At 44.3% G+C, this 25015-nt stretch overlaps 1 protein-coding gene across 5 annotated transcripts in view; it reads right to left on the bottom strand.

The window, feature by feature from the left end:
* The window catches only part of SERGEF (secretion regulating guanine nucleotide exchange factor), a 256384-nt gene that overhangs the window by 58812 nt on the left and 172557 nt on the right, over positions 1 to 25015 (bottom strand). For 2 of the 5 annotated variants that reach the window (XM_070289325.1, XM_070289323.1), the window contains one exon: positions 3266 to 3706. The exons of the other annotated variants lie outside the window; for them this stretch is intronic. Coding sequence is in view for 1 of the 2 variants with exons in the window: in XM_070289323.1 (XP_070145424.1) it covers positions 3600 to 3706 (107 nt within the window). In the remaining variant the exon portion in view is untranslated. Of the gene's footprint in view, positions 1 to 3265; positions 3707 to 25015 lie in introns of those variants that run through there. 5 annotated transcript variants of the gene reach the window in all.

Here is a 25015-nt window from a genome sequence, read left to right as displayed (position 1 = left end):
CAGTGTTCAGAGAAAGGACAGTATCCTGTGTGGTTTCTTTCTGGTCACAAGAACAGAAATGTCAGGACGTTTCTGGAGATGACATTTCCCAAAGAACCAGGGGTCCTTTCTGACTTGGCATCATGCTTGCCATATTAAAGATATATATTAATAGGAAATACTTTAATTAATAAATGAATAAGGAAATAAACACATCTCAACCACAAATTTGGAGGAAAAACACCTATGATAACATGCATCAATGCCTAAATCCTTTCCCTTCGGGATGCTGACTCTCTCCCTAGATTGTTCATACTCCTCCCTTAGGCTGAATTCTCTCATGACACCCCTTTTAAGTCAGTTAAGGAACTAGAACTATGAAGGGTGAGAAGCAGATTCACGAGTCCTCAGACCAACTGGACTAAACAAGCCTGAGCACTAAAGAGGCTGGATCTGGGCCAGAGCACCCCAAAATGTTCCAAGGTCAGTGTGTCCTACGATTGGCAGCCTAGCCCTCAGCATGGGTCCTCTACAGTTGGATATCTAAAAGGCACCTCAAATGTAGTGCATTCAAAATCAGATCAAGATCTTTCTACCCAAATCTAGGTGGTTTTTTTTTTTTTTTCCTTCCTGGTTTTGTTTGTTTGTTTCAGATTAGAATGGCAGGGCCATAATCCATTTGTCTCTACAGAAACCTGGGAGCTGTCCTACATACTTTCTCTTTCTTCATCAGTCCATCATGAAGTCCTGCCAATTTTACTTCCTAAATATCTCAAAGCCCTTCTCCTCTGATCTCACCACTCAGCCCAATCCAGCATTCTTTCTTTCTGGGACTAACGCAAAGCATCCTGGTTTCCCCACAGGTACTCTTGTAACCTCCCACCCATTCTCAAGACCACTACCAAAAGATCTCTTATAAATACCAATTGTTCATATTGCTCCCTATGTGTGCAACACACACATATATTAGCCTCTGCTTCAAATCCTTCAATGGTCTCCAAGCTCTTAGAGAAGAAAAAAAAAAAAAGACATCAGCGAGGCCCTGAGCTGTCTCTCCAGGCTCACACTCTTCCCCATTCTCTATACTCAGGTCCCACTGATTTCCTCAGTTCTCTGAAAGCACTAAGCTGCCTGTCACCTTAAGGGCCACATTGGTCCATATGCTTAGGAAGCCTTCCCTCACTTTATTCACTCCCTCACCTAATAAATGATCCTTCAACTCTCAGCTCAGATGTTACTTTCCCAGTGAAACTATCCCTGATCACCTGAAGTAGGTCAGGACCCCTGTTATATGTTCTCATGGCAACCTGTCCCTTTATCTCATAGCATTTATCCTAGTTTGCAATTTTATAATTATTTTAATAATTATCCTAGTGTAAGTATTTTAATAGTGTTTGATTCCCCCATGAGACTGCAAGCTCCTTGAAGGCAGAAATCACATCTGTTTTATCACCATTGCATCTCCAGGTTTCGGCACAAGGCCCGACACAGAGTAAGTAGTTGATAAAAACACACTGAATCAATAAAATACAGCTCTTCTCTGATTTTATTCCAACCAATCATACCAGGTTCCTTCCAACACCATTTCTGAAGTTCTCCTGAGTTTATCTTAGGAACTTCTGGGGGTTTTACCATCTCTCCTCTTCCCTCTAGAATCTACTACGATGGCCAACCTTCTATAGATCAAGAGATCATACCACTGTCACCTTCATTGTAATGGGTCATCACCATACACTGATGGGCTCCAAAATCACTGCAGATGGTGACTGCAGCCATGAAATTAAAAGACGCTTGCTCCTTGGAAGGAAGGCTATGACAAACCTAGACAGCATATTAAAAAGCAGAGATACCACTTTGCTGACAAAAGTCCACATAGTCAAAAATATGGTTTTTCCAGTAGTCATGTATGGATGTGAGAGTTAGGCCATAAAGAAGGCTGAGCGCTGAAGAATTGATGCTTTCAAACTGTGGTACTGGAGAAGACTCTCGAGAGTCCCTTGGACTGTAAGGAGATCAAACCAGTCAGTCCTAAAGGAATTCAACCCTGAATATTCATTGGAAGGATTGATGCTGAAGCTGAAGCGCCAATCCTTTGGCCACCTGATGCAAAGAGACCCTTTTCCAGGGTCACTGGAAAAGACCCTGATGCTGGGAAAGATTGAGGGCAGGAGGAGAAGAGGGCGACAGAGGATGAGATTGTTGGATGGCATCACCAACTTGATGGACATGAGTTTGAGCAAGCTCCAGGAGATGGTGAAGGACAGGGAAGTCTGCAGGCATGCTACAGGCCATGGGGTGGCAGAGTCAGACGCAACTGAATGACTGAACGACGACAACACTGATGGAGGATTTCCTTACCATGTGTTAGGCACTATGTCAAGTATCAGGAAGGTGATATTCACACAGTCCTCATATTAATAGTATTGACACTATAAGGTTCAATACTGAGCGACTGAACAACAACTGTAATGTATACATTACTAACCCTATTTGCTGATGAAGAAACTGAGACTCAGAGAGGGCTGGCTAAAACATGGTGGGGCCAGAATCTGAACCTTGGTCTAACTCTGAAGTCTACACTCTTAATGACAACCTGCTCCCCTAAAAAATGGAGCTAATAACACCTACTCATAGTGATGTCAGGAAGGCTCAGCACAGGAGGCACTTGGTAAAGGATGGCTGTTGCTGCTATTGTAATGTTGAAAGTATTGTGGGGAGGGATAACCACTGACCATTTTTCTCAGAGAATAATCCGGCTTTCCTTCCAGGGCTGAAACAGCTAGACCTAGTTTGAAAAAGATTTTAATAGGAACCAGCATGCTGTGGCAGTTCCAACACAGAGTCTGCAGAGAGGGGAGCTGACGTGCTAACAAAACCAACCCAAAGATCTTTGACCCTGGAAATTCTCCTCTCTAAATAAACTTGGGTTTCCCACTGCAAGCCCCAGACATTGGGCCTGCATGAGGGACCCAAACCTATAACCATTCCTTGAATTTCTTTTGCTACCTCTTTTCCTACCTTCCTGTAGCAGAGTAATAGAGAGAATACACTGCATTTGGAGTCAGGAGATTCTAAGTCCAAATACTGGTGTGCTCGGGACAGAGCAAGTAGGGGGCAACCAAGCTGCCTGGGCTTCAGTCAGAGTCTCAGGGTCCTGGGAAGCCAGGGAATGACGAAGGACCTTATTTCATCCTCAGTGGCTGGCTTGGGGATGATCCATTCTTCTGAGTCTCCTTCCCTCCTTTACCTATCACTTACCACGTAAAGGAAGAAAGCAACTAAAATATTTGAGAATGTCAAGCACTTTCACGTGTATATTCTCATGTATTAACAGTAAGTTAATCATTACAATTATCTGTAGCAACAGGTGCCATTATTCTTATTGTACAATCAAGGAATCTGGAGTTTAAAGAGATTACATGACTTGGAATAAATTACTATACAGTAAATGGTGGAACTAAGATTCACACCCATTTTTGTGAGTTTCTGAAATCTCTGTTCTTATCAAATCAGAAGATGTATAATGACTGAGTCTTATAGGAAAAATTATGAAAACTACTTGGATGTGCACAAATGGTAGCGAAGCCATGAAAACTCGGTTATTTCCTTCTTCTGCTCACTCAACACATCCCGTGTGCCAGGAACTGTGCTGAACTCCAGGGATACAGAGGTGGGCAAGATGTGGCCCCTGTTCCTGAGAGGTTCACGGTCTCATGAGGGGAGCTCTCTAGGGAAAGAAAAAAGATAGGAGAAAATCAGGAAAACTGGGCAAGAAAGAAAAGGCAGAGGAGTCTAAAACAGAACCAGTGGGGTTCTTGGAAGATAACTATTTCAAACCTGGCTGCACGACCTGGCATCACCTGGAGGACTGCTAGAAGTAAAAATTTCCAAGTACTCAATTCCCAGTTCTATACGTGGGCAACTGGCCCCAGTAATCTGTATATGTAACAATTATCCTAAGTGAGTCAGTAGCACCAGTTCACAGACCAGATGTGTAAAACTACACTAATCCATCCCCTTCATTCTGCAGGTTTGAGAGCTGAGGGACAGAAGGGGAAAGTGACCAGCCCAAGGACACACAAGAGTCAATGCTTCAGACTCACGTTTCCAGCTCACAGTCAGATGACTTGAAAATCATTTTTCAAAACTTCAGAATGATTTATTTTTGAGTGTGACAGATGCATTTTTTAAGTGCACATATGACATATTTTATGGACATGGAGTAAGTACTGCTTTAAGGATGACTTATATGCCTACTGGAAAACTATATTCTACAAAAGTACAGTATGGAAAATAACAGATCAATTTAGGAGACTAAAGTTGTACAAAGATATACAAAATGGATGCAGGTTTTCATAATTAACAATATTCTCACCCTCCGATTGCCTCTGACCTACATCTGACCTACCTGCTACCTCTGACCACCTCCATCCTAGGGGAGGAGATGGTAGGACAGAAAACTTTATTAATTAATCAAGTTATTTCAATATACTGGTTCCCAGACTGTGAGGAAGAGAAGGGGAAAGCCACAAACAGGTGCTTTAGGAGCTGGCTAAAGCCTTGTCTACTCACAGCATCTTCCTCTACCCAGAGTGATGTCCCTGGTCACTGAAAAAGTGTTGAGCCTCCCGGTGCTGACTTCTCTGCACTGAACTCAATCCCCCTGCCCTACTAGACCATCAGAAAGATCTTCTCTTCATCCCAGCTTGAGGTTCTTTCCACGGGGCTAAATGGAGGACTCAGGCAAAGGGCAGAGAAACAGAGGGGCTCTGCAGCATGAGGTAAGGCTGGCCCCTCCGTGGGGCTCCAGCGAGCTGCTCACCAGCCACCTCCATCAGCTCCCCTCTCCTTTCTGGTTCACTGTCGTTTGCCCGTATCTGCCTATGTGAGAACTCGCAGCAAACTCTACCTGCTCTTCTTCCTCTCCTTCTTGGCCATCTCCCTGGTGGTCCTGGTGAAAGGAATTCCAATCCTATTCACCTTCTAAGGCTCACCTACCAGATTAGCCACCTCCGAGGCAGAGCTGATCTTTCCTCGTCCACTTGCAGGCTGAAGGCTCCAAGGCTGGTAAGAGAGCCCAGAGGCAGGGGTCAGAGAAGTAGGAAGGAGAGACTCAGGAGAGCTCAGCATTCAAGGAGCTGGATGTAGAAAGGGTTCTGAGGAGGGGCTCATCAGCAGTGCTGAGAGAAGAGGCAGCCTCGGACAGGCTGGAGGTGAGGTTTGGCTTCACCGGGCACTGGCCTCCCCAGCCTGCTCTGCCACTGGGCCAAGTCCCACTCTTTTTTCTCTCTCACATTTTTCTCATCTGTAAGTGAAGAAATTGAACTAGCTTGTGTCCATGGTTCTCATTTCTGATTCTGATCCAATTTCTGAGTCTGAAATTCTAGATTTTCATTTTTCCCCCCTTTGGCATTGTATACAAATGAGTAAGATTGACACTAGGATTCAATAATTAATGTTTATAATCCAGGATCACAGATTCTGAAATCTTAGAGCTAGAAGAGATTGAGCAATCCATTTCTCTCTTTCCTACTGATTTGATGACAAGCAAAAGAAAGCCCAGAGAGGGACTGCAAGTTCGGTGAGGGCAGGAACTGTCGGTCTTATTCTCTGCGACATGCCTGGCGCATTTTCAAAAATACATGTTGAATAAATGAATGAACAAACGAACCCCCTCCTCTGAGATGATGCAGCCTGGGGCAGAGGAAACATCCTCACCACTTGCTTGGAGGGAGGAGCAGGATAAGGTGGGAGCCTCTGACTGCTTCTGGCCCTGAAGGTACCGTGCTCTCCAGCTGGAGAGCCAGAACAGAGCCAGGAACAGATTCTCAAGGCTGGCAGTGCCAGCGGCGGCTGGCCACAAAGTGGGCTTCTGCTCGAGTCCTCCGTGCTGTGCATAATGAATCACGATGTGTCAATTACTGCATTCTGTTAACAAGCTCGCGTCTGCCTGTGCATCGCCAATGAGTGCCCTGCAATTTGCCACAGATCTGCAGTTAATATGTGGCAGAGCAAGTGGGACAGAGCATTTTGAGACACCCCAGGTCCAGGGAAATCAGGTGGCTGGTTTGTTTTTGGCAGCTGCTGGCTTCGATGATTGGGCAGCAGCATGGAGAAATGTGCTTTCTCCTCTCTAGGGAAGAGGTCGGTATACCCTTTCCTGTCCTGGAAGGAATAGTTTGTCTGACTCAGGTAAATCCAGCTAGAGAAAGACATCTCTGTGCTGTTTTCTCTGAAGTGCCAAATAAAACGGGGCAGAAGTAGAATGGTAATTAAAAAAATCACCTCCAGCATGGTTTGATGCACTGGTCATTTGGTCATCAGCTTTGAAGTCTGACATGGGGATTCAAAAAAAATCTGCGTCCACTACACATGAGCTCTGTGATCTTCAGTAATTCTCAATTTCTCTGTGACTCAGTTTCTACATCTGTAAAATGGGGATAATAATACCTACTTTGCAGTGGTATTTGCAAGGATTAAATGATAATACATATCAAACCCAGAACAGTAGCTGGTATGTAGTGGGAACACAGTATAAGAACCCCCCATCATATTCCCTGGGGGGATTCTAACCTCCTGAGGAATCCTGGGGCCAGGACCCTAGGCAAAGCCAGACAAGAACCTCTGTCTTAGATGTGTGTGTGTGTTTTCCCTGGAGTGGCTCCACAGTGACGACTGCGGTCATGTGAGTATGCCAGGTCGGCCTTCCTCACCTCCACACCGGCTGTGTGAGAGATGAACAAGCCCTCCGGTGAGAGGGGAGGCTGCTCGTTTCTCAGGCAGCACCGCTGCAGCCCCTGACCTACTTTCTTACTAAAAATAGCCCCTCTTAGGTCACTGCCGCAAATTGAATTCCGCTGCTTCACTGCGCCCGGTAGGCAGGTGGGTGGGTGTCAGAGCACATTTGGTGAGCAGGAGCCCCCGCTTATGTGGCGCATGGCTGCCCAAGTCTGCTAATCCCACACTTCTACACAGAGGACAGGGGCTCCAGGGCCCACCCCACTGCACCCGGCCTCTCTTCTCCACACACAGCAGGCTACACCTGGCCCTGCCGCCAGGGGAGGCAGAGAAGGGGCCGGAAGGGAGGTTCTGGTTCCTGGGCTTTCATGTCTGAATAACTGAATTCAAATAGGAGCTCCACTCCCTTCTTGTTATTTAACCTTGGGCCAGACACTGGGCTTCCCAGGTAGCTCAGCTGATGAAGAATCCGCCTGCAATGGAGGAGACCCCAGTTCAATCCCTGGGTCAGGAACTTCCCCTGGAGAAGGGATGTACTACCCACTCCAGTATTTTTGGGCTTCCCTGGTGGCTCAGAAGGTAAAGAATCCACCTGCAATGCAGGAGATCTGGGTTCAATCCCTGGGTTGGGAAGATCCCCTGGAGGAGGGCATAGCAACCCACTGGGCTTCTCTGGTGGCTCAAATGGTAAAGAATCTGCCTGCAATGCAGGAGACCCAGGTTCATTCCCTGAAGAAGGGACTAGCAACCCACTCCAGTATTCTTGCCTGGAGAATGCCATGCACAGAGGAGCTAGGAGGCTATAGTCCATGGGGTGGCAAAGAGTCAGACATGACAGAGTGACTAACACTTTCAGACACTTAACTCCTCTTTCCCTCATCTATGAAAATGGAGATAGTGAAACTGATCTTAAAGCGTTGTTGTACAGATTTTTTAAAAAGCAGTCATTGGCCCAGAACAGGTGCGCGTAACACAGTCATCACAGTTATTCCTGTTGCCTGGCCTGCTGCTCCAAAATGCCTTCATACTGACACTGCTTGCAGCAGGCGCAGCAAGGAACAGGAGGCCCTCCAAGAAGGAGGAAGAATCCAGGCTAAAAGCACCTTAGCGGTACTTAGGTCAAGGGGTCCCACCCGTGACTAAGCATCACAATAACCAAGCGGCTTGTTAACAATACTGATTCCAAGTCTTTGCCCTGAAGACTGCGTTCAGGAAGCTTGTCCAGGGGTGTGGGAATTTGCATTTTAATAACCTTTCCTAGTGATTCTGACGCACTACTAGGTTTGAGAATCTTTGAATTAGGCCAGTCACCTCCTTAAAAATAAATGGATGAATGGATTACTGAGGTTTTTTTCCCCTTCCATTTTGAGCATAACGCAAGGTCATTACAAAATATGCAGAAAACATTGAAAAACAAAAAATAAAAGTAAGAAGTGAAAAATAATCAATACCTATTGCATGCCCATTAAACGCCAGGCCCTCTTCTAAGTACAGAGAATTTGGCCATAAGGCAGTTTTGACTCTCCAGAGATGTCCAGGCTATACATGGAGGCAGACGACAGAATCAGACACAGAAGACTAATACGATACCCAGGGGTGAGAGGCCCCTTATGCAGTGTACCAGAACAGAGGTGAGGGAACAATTGATTCTTTCTAGGAAGTCGAGGAAAGCTAAAGCTGGACTGGAACGAGAACAGGTGATCATCTGCTGGACAAGGGAGGGAGGGGCATCTCAGGAGGGATGTCAGGACATGCAAACACAAAGAAGAAAGGCATTTGTTAAGAAAACATCCTAGGGTCACCAAAGTGAGGTCACCCTATATGGTAAACAGTGGTGGCACGGGACACTGGTGTGAATGCCTGGGGCCAGATCGTGAAGAATCCCGGAGGACATCAAGAATGTTGCCTACATCAGGGAGTATGATTTTCCTAGTACTTCATATATGCCTTTTGGTTTTCCTGTTTATGTGTCCAAGGCTGTTATTCTTAGTAAACACAACAAATTAGTCGAGTAGATGGGTCATAAATTTATCTAATCCCAATTGCTAGATGTTTAGGCAACTTCTAATTTTACTAGATTATGAAACACTAGGATCAACATCTTTAATCATAATGACTTTTTCCACATTTAAGATCTGTCCTTAGGAGACAGTTTCAGGATATGAATCAATAAAAGTGAATGGACATCTTCAAGGCTCTTGATAAATAGTTTCAAAGGATTTTCCAAAAGTGGCCCATTTTTCATAAATGAGGAGGTAAAGCCCAGGGAGGTTACATGTCTCTTCCAAGTCACACTGTTGAAAAGAGATGGAACCTAGAGCAATTCTGGAGTCTCCCAACCCCAGGCCCAGGGTTCTTTCTTTATATACATTGTCTTCCTACAGATCAAGGAGGACAGTAAGATTTATTCAGCCAGAGTCTCTGATCACTTCCAGCTAAGGAAGTGGCTTTAGATTAGCAATGTATATGGGTAGAAGATGAGAGTAACATGTGTGTGTTTACATGCACATGTGAGCCTCTACATATGAGCTTTTCTCCCCTAAGCTCCCCGTATAGTTTCCACTTCAGTCAAGTCAAGCATATCTTACACTGTCTTACCTTCTTACCTTTGACCCTACATGAAATGTGTCCTGTTCTCCTAGTCAAATTCTATGCATATTTTAAGACAGACCTACATGATCCAAAAAGAATTTCCAGACTATGAGCATTTACTATCATAACATCCATATATGATACTATATTGCTTTGCAGTACCTCTTGTATTGATGGTGACCTCTGTCACATCTGACCTCTTATACTAAAATTATTTAAGTTTACCTATGAATAAAAATCTCAAAGGCATCTGTTATTAGAAAGAGATAAAACAAAAAAACCCACCCTCCTAAAGCTAATGAGAATATATTTACTCCAAAAAGGTACTTCTAGAGTTTGATGGGCTCAAAGACAGTTCAATCCATTCTCTCTGACCTTCCACATCACACCAACGGATATCTTGGTAGAATAGAAACAGTGCTGGACTAGGAGACAGAATGTTTCCATGTGCTACGGTTGGAGAATAAAATGGCAACCCACTCCAGTATTCCTGTCTGGAGAATCCCATGGGGAGAGGAGCCTGGCAAGCTATAGTTCATAGGGTTGCAAAAGAGTCGGACATGACTTAGCGACTAAACAACAACAAAATGTGCTAAGGACCTACTCTGACCAGGCACAATACCAGCTACTTTATATACATTACACACTTAGAATAACCTTAAAATAATTCCAGCAAGGGCACTATTATTCTCCCTGTTTTTACAGATGAGAAATGTTGGGACCAGAGAGACTGGGTAACTTGCTCAAGGTCAATACCATTAGTAAGTGTCAAAACTGAGATTTAAACCCAGGTATGTCTGACTCAAAAATCTGATTGTTGGTTGTTTTTTTTTTTTTTCTGCTTTACTGCACTGTCTTGGCAAATGTCACTTCAGTTCTAGCTCTGCTAATCTCAAGCTAGATGGACCCTGATGAAGCCTTCCCGCTGAGCCCTAGTTTGCTCACGTGTGAGATGGGGATAATTATGTCCCCATCCTGCCCCTCACTCCCACCCAGCACACCCAGGGCTGCTGCCATGATTAAATCATACAGTGAGTGTAGCTGACCTACACAGATGCACAGATTGCTATTAGAGTCCTGAACATCACGACGGCCATTGTGATGATGCCTGGAGACCCTGCCAAGATTCTCTGTCATTTAAGGAGGATTTAATTGCGCTCACTAGACAGCCTCTTCTATCAATAGCATCAGAAAGTGGATGGCTGCAATGCATTTCAAAATCATCTTCAACAATGACTGAAGCCAAGGGGTTAATACTCATAGAAAATTCATTAACCAGAACACTGCACCCCAGAGCACTCTGGGGAATCGTGGTCTCCCAGGACATTTTCCTACTCTGTCATTTTAGATGTATGTATTTGTACACAAATGTGTGTGCACCCACACACATCTATCACCAGCAGTCCATCTCTAGGAAGAGGGATTCAGCAGAAGGAAGGTTGAGCTGGGATTCCACCACTACGGGGCCAGTTATAAATGAGTTGGGGGTATTTATTCCAGCTTTCCAGAGGCTTCTGGTAAAATATCAGGAGACCTGGTTTAAGGTTCAGACTCTGCTGCTTAGCAGTTATATAATCTTGGGCTAGATTCTTGACCTCTCAGCCTCATTTCCTTTTACATAAAATAGGGATAATGCCTATCTTAGATACATGAGTTAACCTCCCTGGGCTGCTGTCTCCTCTGCTACAAAACCAATGCCACAGTCACTTTGCGTGACATGCTTACTGTGTCCCTGGCCTATGCTGAGGCTCCGCAGGTATTCTTTCACTTGTCTTCACAGCTCTGTGGGATGGGGACTATCTCCCATTGACAGAAATGGTGACCTGCACTCAGAGGACTTCACTAACCTGTCTTAGGTCACAGTGTTAAGCTGCAGAGCTAGGACTCGAACCCTGGTCTCTTTGATTTGAAACCCTGTGCTCTCAGCCACTAAACCACATTCCTGCCCACCAGAGAGGTGCTACCGGGAAGACATGAAACAACATGTGCTGTTACTATTACTCTTAAGTGACGGGTGGCCCGTGGTCTGCACTCCTCTTCTATGTCACACGAGACCGAGGAGGCTCTCTAGAGCTCTGAGCTTGGAGGGACCCTGTGGGGCACTGGACATTGTGAGAACAAGCCCTGCTGGAAAAACACGTACTGCTGTGCTCCCCAAATTCATGAAATCAGCCACACTGTGGACGCGGGCAGGGGTGATGGATGAAATTCCTCCACAGTTTTAAGGTGAAGGCTGGTTTGGTGGTGAGAGAACCTAGAGTAAAAACTGGAAGACTGAAGACTAAAGTGAAGCCCTCATGTCCAAGGATCAGCACGGATTTCCCTGAAGCTGACAGTAGATTCCAGTGAGGAGAAAGATGGATTCTGAAGACAGGGGAAGCTGGGCAGCGGCCTCCTCACCCTGATCCTCCGCTGCTCACCTCGAAAAGGAGGAAGGGACATATGCGGAAGACACCACATTCTCGAACCTTAGGCAGGATGTAACTAAAAATAGGACTGTGATTCCAATGTCTATTACTGAGTCCTCTGCCTCTGCACTCTGGAAACCAGATCGTTTCACCCCTCATCAAATCAACCTCCCCAAGGTGCTGGTTCCCACAGCTCAGAGACTCAGGGCAGCAAGAATCATTGAGAGTCTAATGACCAAGTGGTATAGTTGCAGGGCCCCTTACACCCACGATCTCATCTGAACTGTACAACAACCCTGTGAAGCAGGTATTTTCACTCCCATTTTACAGATGAGGAAACTGAGGCCCAGCTGGGCAATAGGACTTGCTCAAGTCACTTGGCTAGTAGGTGACAGTGCTGACTCCAGAGCCCATGCTTTTTCAAATACCTATGCCTGGTACATTTCAAAGTAAGAAGCTGAGCTTCATCTTAGGCTTAGTGAGTGAGGAAAGCAACACTGCCATCCAGCTTGCCTTAGGAAAGGACTCAGCAATGCAGCCATTTGAATGATTCACTCCTATGACTGACAAGAAGACTCCTCTTGGTTATAGCTTCAGCAGCTGCTACACCTTCCTGCCCCCTCCAGCTGGCTCAGGGAGTTCAGATTATTTAAATAAGAATTTTAGTGGCCTCCTGCCTCAAGGCATGATCATCAGAGAACTTTAAGTGATAAAACTGTCATAAATCATACAGTCAGGGTTGGGGACAGTAACAGGCAGAGGACCTTCTGAATAGCAGGGCAGTAGGTACAGATGCAAAGGAATACCTGTCAAAGTTTACAAAAACACTTCCCTAGCAAGTCCTGCATTGGACCCTCAGATGTAAGCGTCTCCATTTTACAGATGACGAACCCTAACGAAAAGTTAAGGTCTAAGGTTCAAAGTCAGACAGAGGCTGGGATAGCAACCTAAGTGTCCTAATCCCTACCTAGTGCTTCCTCCAACCCATCTGGCTCCTTAAAGTTGTGAAGACAGAAATCTGTAAGAAGTGTAGGAGGAAGAACCCTGTAGTCTTGTCCTCCTGAATGACAGGACCAGGGAGGGGAGAGTGGCTGTGTCAGTATCGGGCAGAGGCAGCACAGAATCTGAAACTCTGGCCTTGAGAATCAGAACTTTTCTTTCCAAATCTTCCCTTTGTATGAACTTGGGCAAGTTACTTCATCTCTCTTGTAAAATGTGCTTCATGATAGTACCCATCTTATATGATTGCTGTGACAATTAAATATGAGAAAATAAAGCATACATGCCATCTACACCAAGGTAAACCTTGGTGTTCGCTGTCACCATTTTCACCATCATCATTTTGAAGGCGCCCGGCACCTTCATGGCACATAGGAGGTGCTCGGTGAGTGTTCATTCCTTCTTCTTTCCCTTGCTCCCATACCTCCCAGTGCACAACCCTCCATCCATTATCTGCAGACCTGTCAGAGGAGGTCTAGGGTTGGAAGAGTCAAAGGGGGCTTGCTTCTTCCCAGGCAGCCTGCCGGGGCTAGCCTTGCTTTGGGGGGGGGCGGCACTGAGCTGGCACATGGTCGTTAATCACACCTTTTCTATATGCTCTCAGGTCACAGCCCAGCAATTAGTGACCCCATCCTGGATTTTCCTCAGAAGACAGCTTCCGCAGGTATGGCTCCTACTGAGGCTCTAACTCTTGCAATGGCATCCAGGTAGGCCCCTGCAACAGTTGGCCAAGAAAGCAGTTTCTGCCGTGGGCTAAATCACTGCAGCAGCAGGAATAATCACAGAATGGTCACGCTGATGTAACATCACCAAAGGCACCGTGACAGCATACCCTATAGCCACTTAGCAGAAACATTATCCAAAAACTACTTATGAAGATCTGCTTCACCAAGCTCTCTTTCCAGAAACTCTCTGGCCTCTCCACAGAGCTAAACGTCTTCCTGCCAATCTCCTACCACGAACGTCTATTTGGGTGTTTCACAGGCATCTCACAGTTGTGTATGATATGCGTGCACACTCAGCTGTGTCTGACTCTTTGCAACCCCATGGACTATAGCCCACCGGGCTCCTCTGTACATGCAATTATTCCAGCAAGAATACTGGAATCAGTTGCCATTTCCTCCTCCAGGGAATCTTTCTGACCCAGGGATCAAACCTGCATCTCTGGCATTGGCAGGCAGCCACCTGAGAAGCCCATCTCACACTTGGTTATGTTAAAAACAAATAAAGCCATCACCTTGCTTAAGCCTACTCTTTTCTATGTATATCCCTCACCGGTCAATGACAACACATCCACCCAGTCTGGCCAGCAGAAACCTCAGTACTATCCCTGATCCTGCTCATTCTTCTCCTTCTTTTCTCAACCCTGTTCGTAGCAGGTCACTTAGTCCCAACAAGCTGAGCCCGGCCTTTCAAATTGCTTCTGACTTTCTACCTCAGCTACCGCTACTTAAATGCCTTCCCCTGATGTAATGCGCTAGTTTCTCTATTCATCTCTGTTTCCAGCTTCTCTCACCTTCAGCTTAGCCTTCCTCCAATGCCCAGAATGATTTTCTTAAAATACAAGTTGGACCCTGTGATGGTTGGTTCTATGTGTCAACCTGTACCCAGTTAATCAATCAAATACTAATCTAAGTACTTGATGTGAAGCTATTTTGTAGTTGTGATTAACCTCTATAATTAGCTGATTTTATGTAACAGAGATTATTCTAGATAATCTGGGTGGGTCTGAGTCAGTCAGTTGACAATCCTAAGAAGAGAACTGGGGTTTCCCCGAGGCAGAAGTTCTGCCTGTTGCTGGAGCAACAGCTTGCCCTTCCTGAAGATTTTCCCTCTGGGTTTCAGACTTGCCTCTCCATCCTCCTGTTGTGTAAGCAGATTCTGTGCATTAAATCTCTTAACTGTATGTCTCTTACTGGGTCTGATTCTCTGGTTGATCCAGCAGAGGGGTCTTGTCTCTGAAACAAAATCCTTACTTGGATAGAACCTACTAGACTAGTGAAAATTGCCAGCTCCTGGTTTGGGCAGGATGTGGAGCTGTGGAAATTTTCACGTGCTGTCGGTGTCATGAACCAGGTCCTTTACATATATTGTCCTGTTTAATTGTCATTATAACATTTTAAGTATTCTCATTCTCTTTATCCACAAAGGAAAACGGAGGCTCAGGGAGGTTGTAATGTACTCAGAGGAACAGAGCTAGAAAATGGCAGGGCTGATCTGAAGCCTAGTCAGGTGACTTTCACGGACTTAGTGTCCCCCCTAAATCACATCAAATTAACTTGAGATGTATAAAACAATATTTACTCTATGATATTCTATCTTGCTTTTTATTCAAAATGATTACTTTTTCTTTCTAATCAAACTTATACTTTTTACAACACCAGGAAGGCTTTATGAGCAAGAAGGGGGTACCAGATTATTATTATTTTTTTAATATTTATTTATTATTTTGGCTGTGTTGGGTCTTAGCTGTGGCTCACACAACCTTCGCTGCAGCATAAAAACACTTAGTTGTGGCTCATGGTATCTAGTTCCCCGACCAGGAATGAAAACTGTACCTCCTGTATTGGGAGCACAGAGTCTTAGCCACTGGATCACCGGGGAAGTCCCTATCTTTATTTTTATAGTTGTGCAATTATAGCTCCTGAAGGGCAAGCAAATTACTTATAGTCACAAAGAAACAGAAGATTAATAAAAGCATCTAAATAGCCTATAAAGGTCCAGATTAAAGAGAAATCTTTCCCAAGGGAAGGGAAGTCTTAGATTTGGATGGTATCGGTTTCTGAGAACACATTGTTTGAAGCAAAGGGTTCTGGACTAAGTGGTGGAAGATCCGCTTTCTCAGTCAGCCTGGGCCTCCTCCCTGACAGCTCCCAACTGAACCCTGTCACTGCCCGCTCCAAGACTTGGGTATCTCATTCATAGAAGAGAACTGGGGATAAATGGTCTCTGGGGTCCTTTGGCTCCCACCCACTTTACTTCTACAGAATGAACATTTCCATGTATTGTGGGGGCTCTCCCTGGAGTGGATCAAGGTTAACGTGCAGTGTGGGCATACAGAGGTGATGCTGCAACCTGAGACATTTCAAAACTACACCCTTGTCCCTACCCACAGACTGGACCCCTTTCACTTTTTGTCTTCAGGGCGCTCCACTGCCAGTTCCACTGACAATGGAAAGTGTAAAGGCAGTACAACCCATGAGCTCATCCTTACCCCTCTGCCAATATTTCTGCTGCTCTGTCTGCCCCCTGCTCTGTTTCACTACTGCAAGCTGACCAGGAATCATCGAAGCAGTCAACACCCAATGTCTACCATTAGCCCTCCTCTGACATTTATGCCCAATTAAGTGTTACTTTGTTGACTTCAGCTCACATATCTGCCCTTGCTAGATTCTGATCTTATCATCCTTTGTATATATAAACCCTCCCAGTTTCCTGATATCACAGAAAGTAGAACACTCTGCTATGCTTTCATGGGGACAGGCTGAGGCTAGAGCCTTCTGGCAGTCACAAGAGATTCCCTTTGCAGCTCTTATTGATTTATTGCTGAATAATTGGGGAGAATATCACTCACTAATTATGAATCCACCACTTTGGATACCCCGACCCTTATACTGGAGAGCGCCCAGGACAATACTCTTCTCCTTGAGTGAATGATTTAACCTCTTTGTGCCTTAGTTTCTCTATCTTGAAACAGGTATAATAACAGTACCTACTTTATGGTTGATACAAAGAATAAATTCATATTGTATAAAACTGCATATATGAAAAAGAATATTAAAAAGAATGTATGTATATGTATAACTGAATCACTCTGCTGTAAGGCAGAAAGGAACACAACATTGTAAATCAACTATACTTCAATAATGTAAAAAAATTTTTAAAGGAAAAAAAACTCCATATGGTCCATAAATATTTGAGAGTTGATAATTTCCTGTTTTGGCTTCCTAGGCCCTTGTTTCCTCTTCCCTTCCCCTCAAAACTGAATTACTGAAACCTTTACTTTTTTTTTTAAGCACAGCTGAGTTCATGTAGCAACCCCTAGGAGAGACTCAAACATTAAGAAATCAAAGGAAAGAGGTCTGATTTCTATTCCTGGGCTGCATTTGCTGAAAACCTGCGATGTGCTGCTGCAGAGGACGATGGCGGATGTGGGACCTCGGGTGTGGATGCACAGAAACTGCCCAGCAGAGAGCCGGGCCAAGGACTCCTGATGCCAGGGCTGCCAGGTCAGCGTGACACAGGCGGGGGCCTCGGAACTCGCCTCAAAAGTTGCTGACGCTCTGTCTCCAAAGACGTGGTGGTGCCATGCAGTCAGGACTTGGGGGCTGGCATCCTGGGCTCAGCCTCTGAATTACTGCGTGACTTTGGGCAGATAATTTCTTCACTTGAGCCTTCCATTTCCTCTTTGGTAGGGATGAGGTCATTTCTGCAGTCTCCTCCGCCTTCAGACTGTGATTCTAGGACCCTATATCTCTTCTTACATTAGAGCAGCTAAAATTCTCCTTGCCTTACTCAGAAAGGCAGTTTCCTCCCAGAGTAGAAACCTGTAAGCCTTTGGTCATCCATTCCACTTGAAAAATTAAATTTCAAAAAGTGTCTATCCAAGAATCCCTATCATTTTACTTGTGTGTTTTTTTCCTTCTTGATATATAAAATGCCATTTGCCGAACATTTTTGCAAGTCAGTTCCCAACTGATGATAGTAAATTCCCTTCATATGCAGAATTTATCTAAAAGGTGCTGCCTGAATAAAGCGAACAGACTCACAAAAGCTCACAAAACACAAAGGCCACGTAAGAGGCTACTGGTATAAGCTTGTGTGCTGCTCTAGGGCCACACTGTGCAGCTTCCTGACCAAGTCAGCCTCTTGGCTGCCACAGGAAAAGGCTGGGACTGGCCTTGGGCTGGACCTGGAGTTGTGTTTAGGGTGGGACCAAGTCTGGGCCCAGGAGTCTGATGGGGACTCTGGTGCCACGATGCTGGAGGTAACAATCAGACATCCAGTGTTCTGAACCCAAAGGGCAGCAGCAACTTCCTTGCCTCAAGCTGAAAACCACAAACTTACCGAATTCATATCTTACAAAGCCACAAAATCAAACCCACTGCCATTCCTCCAAGACTCCTTTGTTGAACAGCTATTTGCTCCTGGAAACAGATCAGATCAAGTCCCAACTCTGCCTTAAGACCTTTCCTGCTCCCTCTTGCCATACAGGATGAAGTCCTAGCTCCTCAACCTGCAGACATCCCCGCAGCCTTGTCTCCCACGGCTTTGTTCCCCTCCCGATCCCTTCTTCGCCCCCAGTTTGCATGCCTTCTGCAAGCCATTGTTCAAATTGATCCCACTCCTTGGAAAGCCTTTCTCTTCCTCCTGCTTATCCTTGAAGACTCACCTCAAACATCATGTCTTCTTAGAAGTATTCCCTAACCCCATGCTAGGGTAAAGGTGTGAATTTATGAATTTTATGAACAAGACCCAAAGTGTCAGAGGTGGAAGAGACCTTGAAGATTACCTTACAGATTTCTTTTATTTTATCCATAAAGAAAAACACACCCAGAGAAGGAAAGTACTTGCCCAAGATGAAAGCAACCAGCCTGTACTCAGGTCCCTTGGCCCAGGACTCTTTCTAGTACTTGGTGCAGCTTCTTAATGAATGACTAAATCTATGAATGAGCAAATGGGCAAACAGAATGCTGAAGAGAGCACTTCGGAAGGAGGAGTCACAGCTGTTCTGCATTTAAGGGCTTAGGTGCACCCAGGCGGAATGGGGAATTCCACAGAGATGAGCAGTAACAGAGACAGTGGCTGTGGGGTAGGTGTTGTTTAGGGGCCGTGGTGCATGCTGAGGCCTGTGGCTGCTAAGAGGCAGCATTGTGAGACTGGGTGTTCACAGGGAGATATCAGGGTGTCACCCAGACTCAGGAAGCTTGCTCCTGTCTAAGAATGGACAGAGCAGGCTTCCGGACCTGACTTCTTGGCCATTGTTAAAGCTGCCCCACGCTGCACATGGTCTCTAGATGCAGTGCTCTGAGGACAGACTGGGATACAGGCTGGTCTCTGCTCCTCTAGACAAGTACTATCAGTTTCTGCTGCCTTTTCCTCTCTTCAGAAGCCATGTGCATGCTATAGGCTTGGTAGATGCTGCTTGATGTGTTGATTAAGCCAAAGCCTGACCGCTGCAGGGAGCATGTGGTGAGGGGAGAAAATGCAGACCTCAGAGTCAGTGGATGTCAGCCTGAATCCAGGGCTTCACCTCTTTGAGTCTCTATTTTCCCATCTGGAAAGTGGGGATAATTCTTATATGTCTTCTTTTTACCTTGCATGGTGATGACCTAATAAAATGATGTAAGCAAAATGCTCAGAGTACATATAGTAGGTACCCATTACTGTCAGTTCTCTTTTGCTCTGTAAAAAAGCATTATTAAAAGAAAAAAAGTTCACTGCTGCAACCATCAACTTCTGAGTGTCTTCCTAAATAATGCTTAATGGAGCCACACTGTCTATATAGTAAAGTTAATGCCCCCAGAGACATGGCCTTAGCTGACCCTCTGCTGTCTTGCTGGTGGACCAATTGTCTCTCAACCGTAATTCACACTTTAAAGCCTTCCTTCCCTCTGCTTGTGTTGATCCCTCAGAATGCCCTTTACCCTTCCTCCACTCAAGAAGCCCCTCTGCCATGAGGATTTCCCAAATTAATCATTCCTCCCTCTTCACTCTTTCTTTTAAGTGTTATCCCCCTCTGCTTTGCACTCATTCATATGTTCATTCAGTATTTAAGTACATATCATGTGCCAGGCCTAACGTAGCTCCCTTTCCCATTAAACATGAGCTCCATAAGCTCAGACCATTTGCTGTATTCCACCTCAGCACCCAGAATGCTACGGGGCACATTATGAGTCACTAGCAAGCTGATGGGAAGGGATAAGGGAAATACTGTATGTAATATTCGTTCAGCATTTAACAAACATACAAACACCTACTGCATGCAAAGCAAGTATAGACAGTGCAGGTCTATTAAGATGTACAACACAGTTTATGCACATGAGGACAGACTTGAGCAATGAAGCAGACTTCAGAAGTATTTCCCAGAGGGGATCCTAAGGTCCGGAGAGGGAGGGTGCTTGCCCAGACAGAGCTTAGTGGCAGACAGAGCTGGGACCAAAGCTCAGCCCTTCTGTTGCAGAAGGCTGTCTCTATCTCATGCTAACTCTGTATTTTTTTTTACTTTGAATTCACTTTAGTAAGACTTACTTTTGCAAGGCCACAGGCCTCTTGAGTATTTGCAAACAACTGCAGTGAGACACAATTACAGGTTCTGCTACTGTAAGCAACTCTAGAAGGATCAGTATATTAAGCCAAAACATGGTGCCGAATCTTGTGCCCAGAAAGGCTGCATAGAGATGAGTAATTTAGCAATTCTGTGAGCCTCCTTGACATTCTGGCACCTTCACCTGAGGTCTCATGTGGAATGACTCCTGTGGAGTGACACAAACATTGCTTATTTAGGAGTAATAGTGGGGAAAAAAATTCCATTTTTATGGAGAGCTAAGGAGGAGAAGGCAATGGCAACCCACTCCAGTACTGTTGCCTGGAAAATCCCATGGACGGAGGAGCCTGGTAGGCTGCAGTCCATGGGGTCACTAAGAGTAGGACACGACTGAGCGACTTCACTTTCACTTTTCACTTTCATGCATTGGAGAAGGAAATGGCAACCCACTCCAGTGTTCTTGCCTGGAGGATCCCAGGGACGGGGGAGCCTGGTGGGCTGCCGTCTCTGGGGTCACACAGAGTCAGACACGACTGAAGCGACTTAGCAGCAGTAGCAGCAAGGAGGCATTTTTTTTGTGATGTGAGGCTATGCTTTGAAAACAAATGACTCAACAGAAATGTGACTCAAATGATAACCAATGGTCTGCAAAAATATCTCTGATTAATTGTGAAACACTTCTCTTGAATGCAGATCTGACCACATTCTAGCCTGGCAGTGAAGAAAATAAGGTACCTCAAGTGGTGTGATAGAGGCAACAAGTATATCACCTCCAAGGCTAAGAAAAGTGGGACCTGGGACAGAGTACTCAGGACCTAAGAAACGAAGTAAAAGAGGCCTCTCTGCCTTTAGCAGCCCCCCTCCACTTAGCAAACAGCCTGGGAGATCACAATCACTTAGAAAGTTCCTCGAGAGCCAGCCACAAGCCCTGTCTAAACAATAGGAGCTGGACCCAAGTACTGGCCCCAACTGTGCCACTGATTAGTTGGGCAATCTTGGGTTAAGTCATTGCTCCTCATTATGCCTGAGGGCTATACTGGTAGTGACAGGACCCAGGAAGGCAGCCAAAAAGAGTGAATTCAATAAACAGTGTTGAGACAATTGAGTAGCCATCTGGAAAAATAATGAAGTTGAATCTGCACCTGACATATATCAGGATAAATTCCAAATAGATCAAAGATTCACATGTAGACTATAAAACCATAAAGTACCAGAAAAAAAAACAAGGAAAGTCCTTTATACCCTGGGATGGGGAGGGATTCTCTAACTCAAAATCCAGAAGCCATATTCTAAAGCATCCAGAACTCTAGGAAAAGACTGGTAAATTTCATTTACAGTGAAAGAAAAGTTGCATGATAAAAACCGGACAAAATAAAAACATCAAAAGCAAAAACAAAAGGCAAAGATCTAGGAAAATACATGAGCAATGCAAATCACAGACAAAGGCCTAATCTTCCTAATATATAAAGAGCTCCTAGAAACTTATTAGCAGAAGACCAACAACTCAATTGCTGAAAAGGACAAAGGAGAACTTCCCTGGTGGTCCAGTGGTTAAGACTCAGCTCTTCCCCTGCAGGGGGCATGTATTTCCTCCTACTGCATGGAACAAGCACCTACTGCACGCAGAGCAAGTATAGACAGTGCAGGTCTATTAAGAGGAACAACACAGTTCATGTACGACACTACTTTGCATGCAGTAGGTGTTCAGTCCCTGGTCAGGGAATTAAGATCCTGCCTGTCGTGCAGCACAGCCAAAAAGGGGAAAAAAAAAAGGAGAGAACATGGAGGGATATTTTCATTTTGATGACCTTGAAATAGGCAAAGTGTTTTAAGTAGGACCCAAATACCTCAAATCATTAAAGACTGATTAGCTAGACTTCATTAAAATTAAGAATATCTATTGATATTTATCAAAAGATAAATATCATCACTGTTTACATTAAAAGAACAAAGGAGAAAGTCACTGCCCAGGAGATGTCCGCAATATATATATATGCTACAAAGAAACTGAATTCATAAGACAAAGGATCTCTACAAATTGTTACGAAAAGCAGAGACAAAACTCACTTTAAAACAATGAGCAAAGTCTTCATGCTAGACAAACAGAAGCTATGTGCGTGGCCTATAAGCATATACAAAAGTGCTCCACATCATTGGTTACCAGAGAAATGCAAATTAAATCACAGTGAGACTCCACACTACACACCCAGCAGAATGGCCTAAATCAATAAGACAGAAAATACCTGGCAAAGATATGGCACAATTAGAACTCTCATATGTTGCTGGTAGGAGTATAAATTAGTACAACTACTTTGTAAAACTGTTGAGCAGAATCTACTAATGCTATACATATGACCTAGTAACATAGAAATCCTACTCTTAGTTACATTCTCAAGAGAAATAAATGTGTATGTTCACCAAAAAGCATGTAGAAGAACGTTCATAGCAGCTTTATCCATAATTTTCAAACTGGAAACAATTCAAACGCTCTTCAGCAGTTATATGGATTAATAAATTGTAGTATATTCATAAGTGACATATTACTCATCAATAGAAGAAAACGATTGCTACACAGAGAGTGGATGGTTTTAATGGACACAGTGTGTTGAACTAAAGAAGCCACACAGGAGTTCATGCTTTATGATGCCATTTATATGAAGTTTAAGAACAGGGAAGAACTGATCTCTGGAAACAGAAGTGGGACAGTGGTTTCCGGTGGGTTACTGACTGAGAACAAGCAGGAAGCAGCCTTCTGGGGTGCTGGAGATGGTTTGTATCTTGTGCTGGGTGGTGGTTTCTTAAGTAGATACATATGTAAACACTCATCAATCTGAACCATTAAGATTTGTGCACTTTACTATTTACATACTGTACTTCAATTGAAAAAGTAAGATAAGCCAAAACCACTCTGAGCAGTTTTTCACCTATTAAATTGGCAAAAATCCCAAAGTTTCCTAACACATTATTACGGAGGCTGCAGAAGCAGGCACTCTCATACACTGCTGTTGGGAGTGGAAAATGGTACAATTCCTATAGAAGCCAATTTCTGCAGTATCTTGCAAAATAATAAATACTCTTTAACAAAATAATTTTACTTCTAGGAATTTATCCTACTGCTATACTCACCTAAACATGAAATAACACACATATACAAGGTAATTCACTATGTCACAACTTGTAATAAGCAAAAGACAGGAAATCACCTAAATCTCCAGCAACAGGGCACTGGTTAAATAAATCACGGTACATAGGTACATAGGTACTAAGATCATGCATCTGGTCCCATCACTTCATGGCAAATAGATGGGGAAACAGTGAAAGTCAGTGGCTGACTTTATTTTTCTGGGCTCCAAAATCACTGCAGATGGTGATTGCAGCCATGAAATTAAAAGATGCTTACTCCTTGCAAGGAAAGTTATGACCAACCTAGATAGCATATTAAAAAGCAGAGACATTATTTTGTCAACAAAGGTCTGTCCAGACAAGGCTATGGTTTTTCCAGTTGGTCATGTATGGAAGTGAGAGTTGGACTATAAAGAAAGCTGAGCACCAAAGAATTGATACTTTTTGAACTGTGATGTTGAAGATTCTTGAGAGTCCCTTGGACTGCAAGGAGATCCAACCAGTCAATCCTAAAGGAGATCAGTCCTGGGTGTTATTGGAAGGACTGATGTTGAAGTTGAAACTCCAATACTTCGGCCACTTGATGCAAACAGCTGACTCATTTGAAAAGACCCTGATGCTGGGAAAGATTGAGGGCAGGAAGAGAAGGGGACAACAGAGGATGAGATGGTCAGATGGCATCACCGACTCAATGGACATGGGTTTGGGTGGACTCCAGGAGTTGGTGATAGACAGGGAGGCCTGGCGTGCTGTGTTTCATGGGGTCGCAAAGAGTCGGACATGACTGAGCAACTGAACTGAACTGAACTGAACTGAACATAGGTATACTAGAATATTATGTAGTGGTAATAATGAACTAGAAAGGCTTTTTAAAAATTAATTAATTTAATTTGGCTGTTTTGCATCTTCATTTTGGTGCACAAACTCTCTAGTTGTGGCATGTGGGCTCAGCAGTTGTGGCACACGGGCTTAGCTGCCCCATATCCTGTGGGATCTTAGTTCCCTGACCAGGGATTGTGCCCAAGTCTCCTGCATTGCAAGGCAAATTCTTAACCACTGGACCACCAGGGAAGTCCCTAGAAAGGCTTTTATACTGATATGAAAAGATCTCCCAGATCAATTACTGAAAGAAAAAAATCAGACAGTAAAAAGCATGTAGAGTATACTACAATTTATGTAAAAGAGAAGATAAAAATAAATCTTAGCATTCACTTATGTATGCAAAAAGCAACTAGAAGGATATGAAGAAACTAATAATAGCATTAGTTTCACATGTAGTAGAAGGGTTTTGGGGCACTGGATAGATGGAAGATAAAGCAGGAGGGAAGTTTTTCATTTAAAATCTTTTTGTGCTTTTTAAGTTTTAAATAATGTACATGTATTAATTATTCACAAATTAAATAAGTAAAAGAAAATTTTAAAGAGAAGGGACACCAGAAGAAGAATCCTAAAAGGGATGGGACTCTCAGAAGGTAAAGAGGGAAACGCGATAACAACACAATGTTATCAATGTCACAATGTTACCTAGTTACTATGCAGAGAACTGCTTAATCTGAACCAGACTGCATATAATCTAAATATACAGAACTTGCCAACATGAAGGGGAACTAAATATTGAAATGAAGAGATGAAATAATCTTATCCGGTGGCCTTAAAAACAGGCTAGACTGTCAGGGTCTGCAGGAAGGCAGCAGCAGGCAGGAGACCACAGACTCTGGAGTTAGAGGCCTGGGTTAAAGACTCGACACACAGGTTCCTCCTGACCTGATGACCCGGTGGTGCAAACAGTTCAACCTAAGCTTCAGATTCTCTCATCTAGAAAGCGGGGTTAACAACCGTGCACCAACTGGGTTTGAGGATTAAATGGGACAAAATAAGTAAAGCATTTCCACTCTGCCCATCCCATTGT

Source organism: Ovis canadensis, chromosome 15, assembly GCF_042477335.2.
Source record: "Ovis canadensis isolate MfBH-ARS-UI-01 breed Bighorn chromosome 15, ARS-UI_OviCan_v2, whole genome shotgun sequence".
NCBI lineage: Eukaryota > Metazoa > Chordata > Mammalia > Artiodactyla > Bovidae > Ovis > Ovis canadensis.
This window is presented reverse-complemented; position numbering and strand designations above follow the sequence as displayed.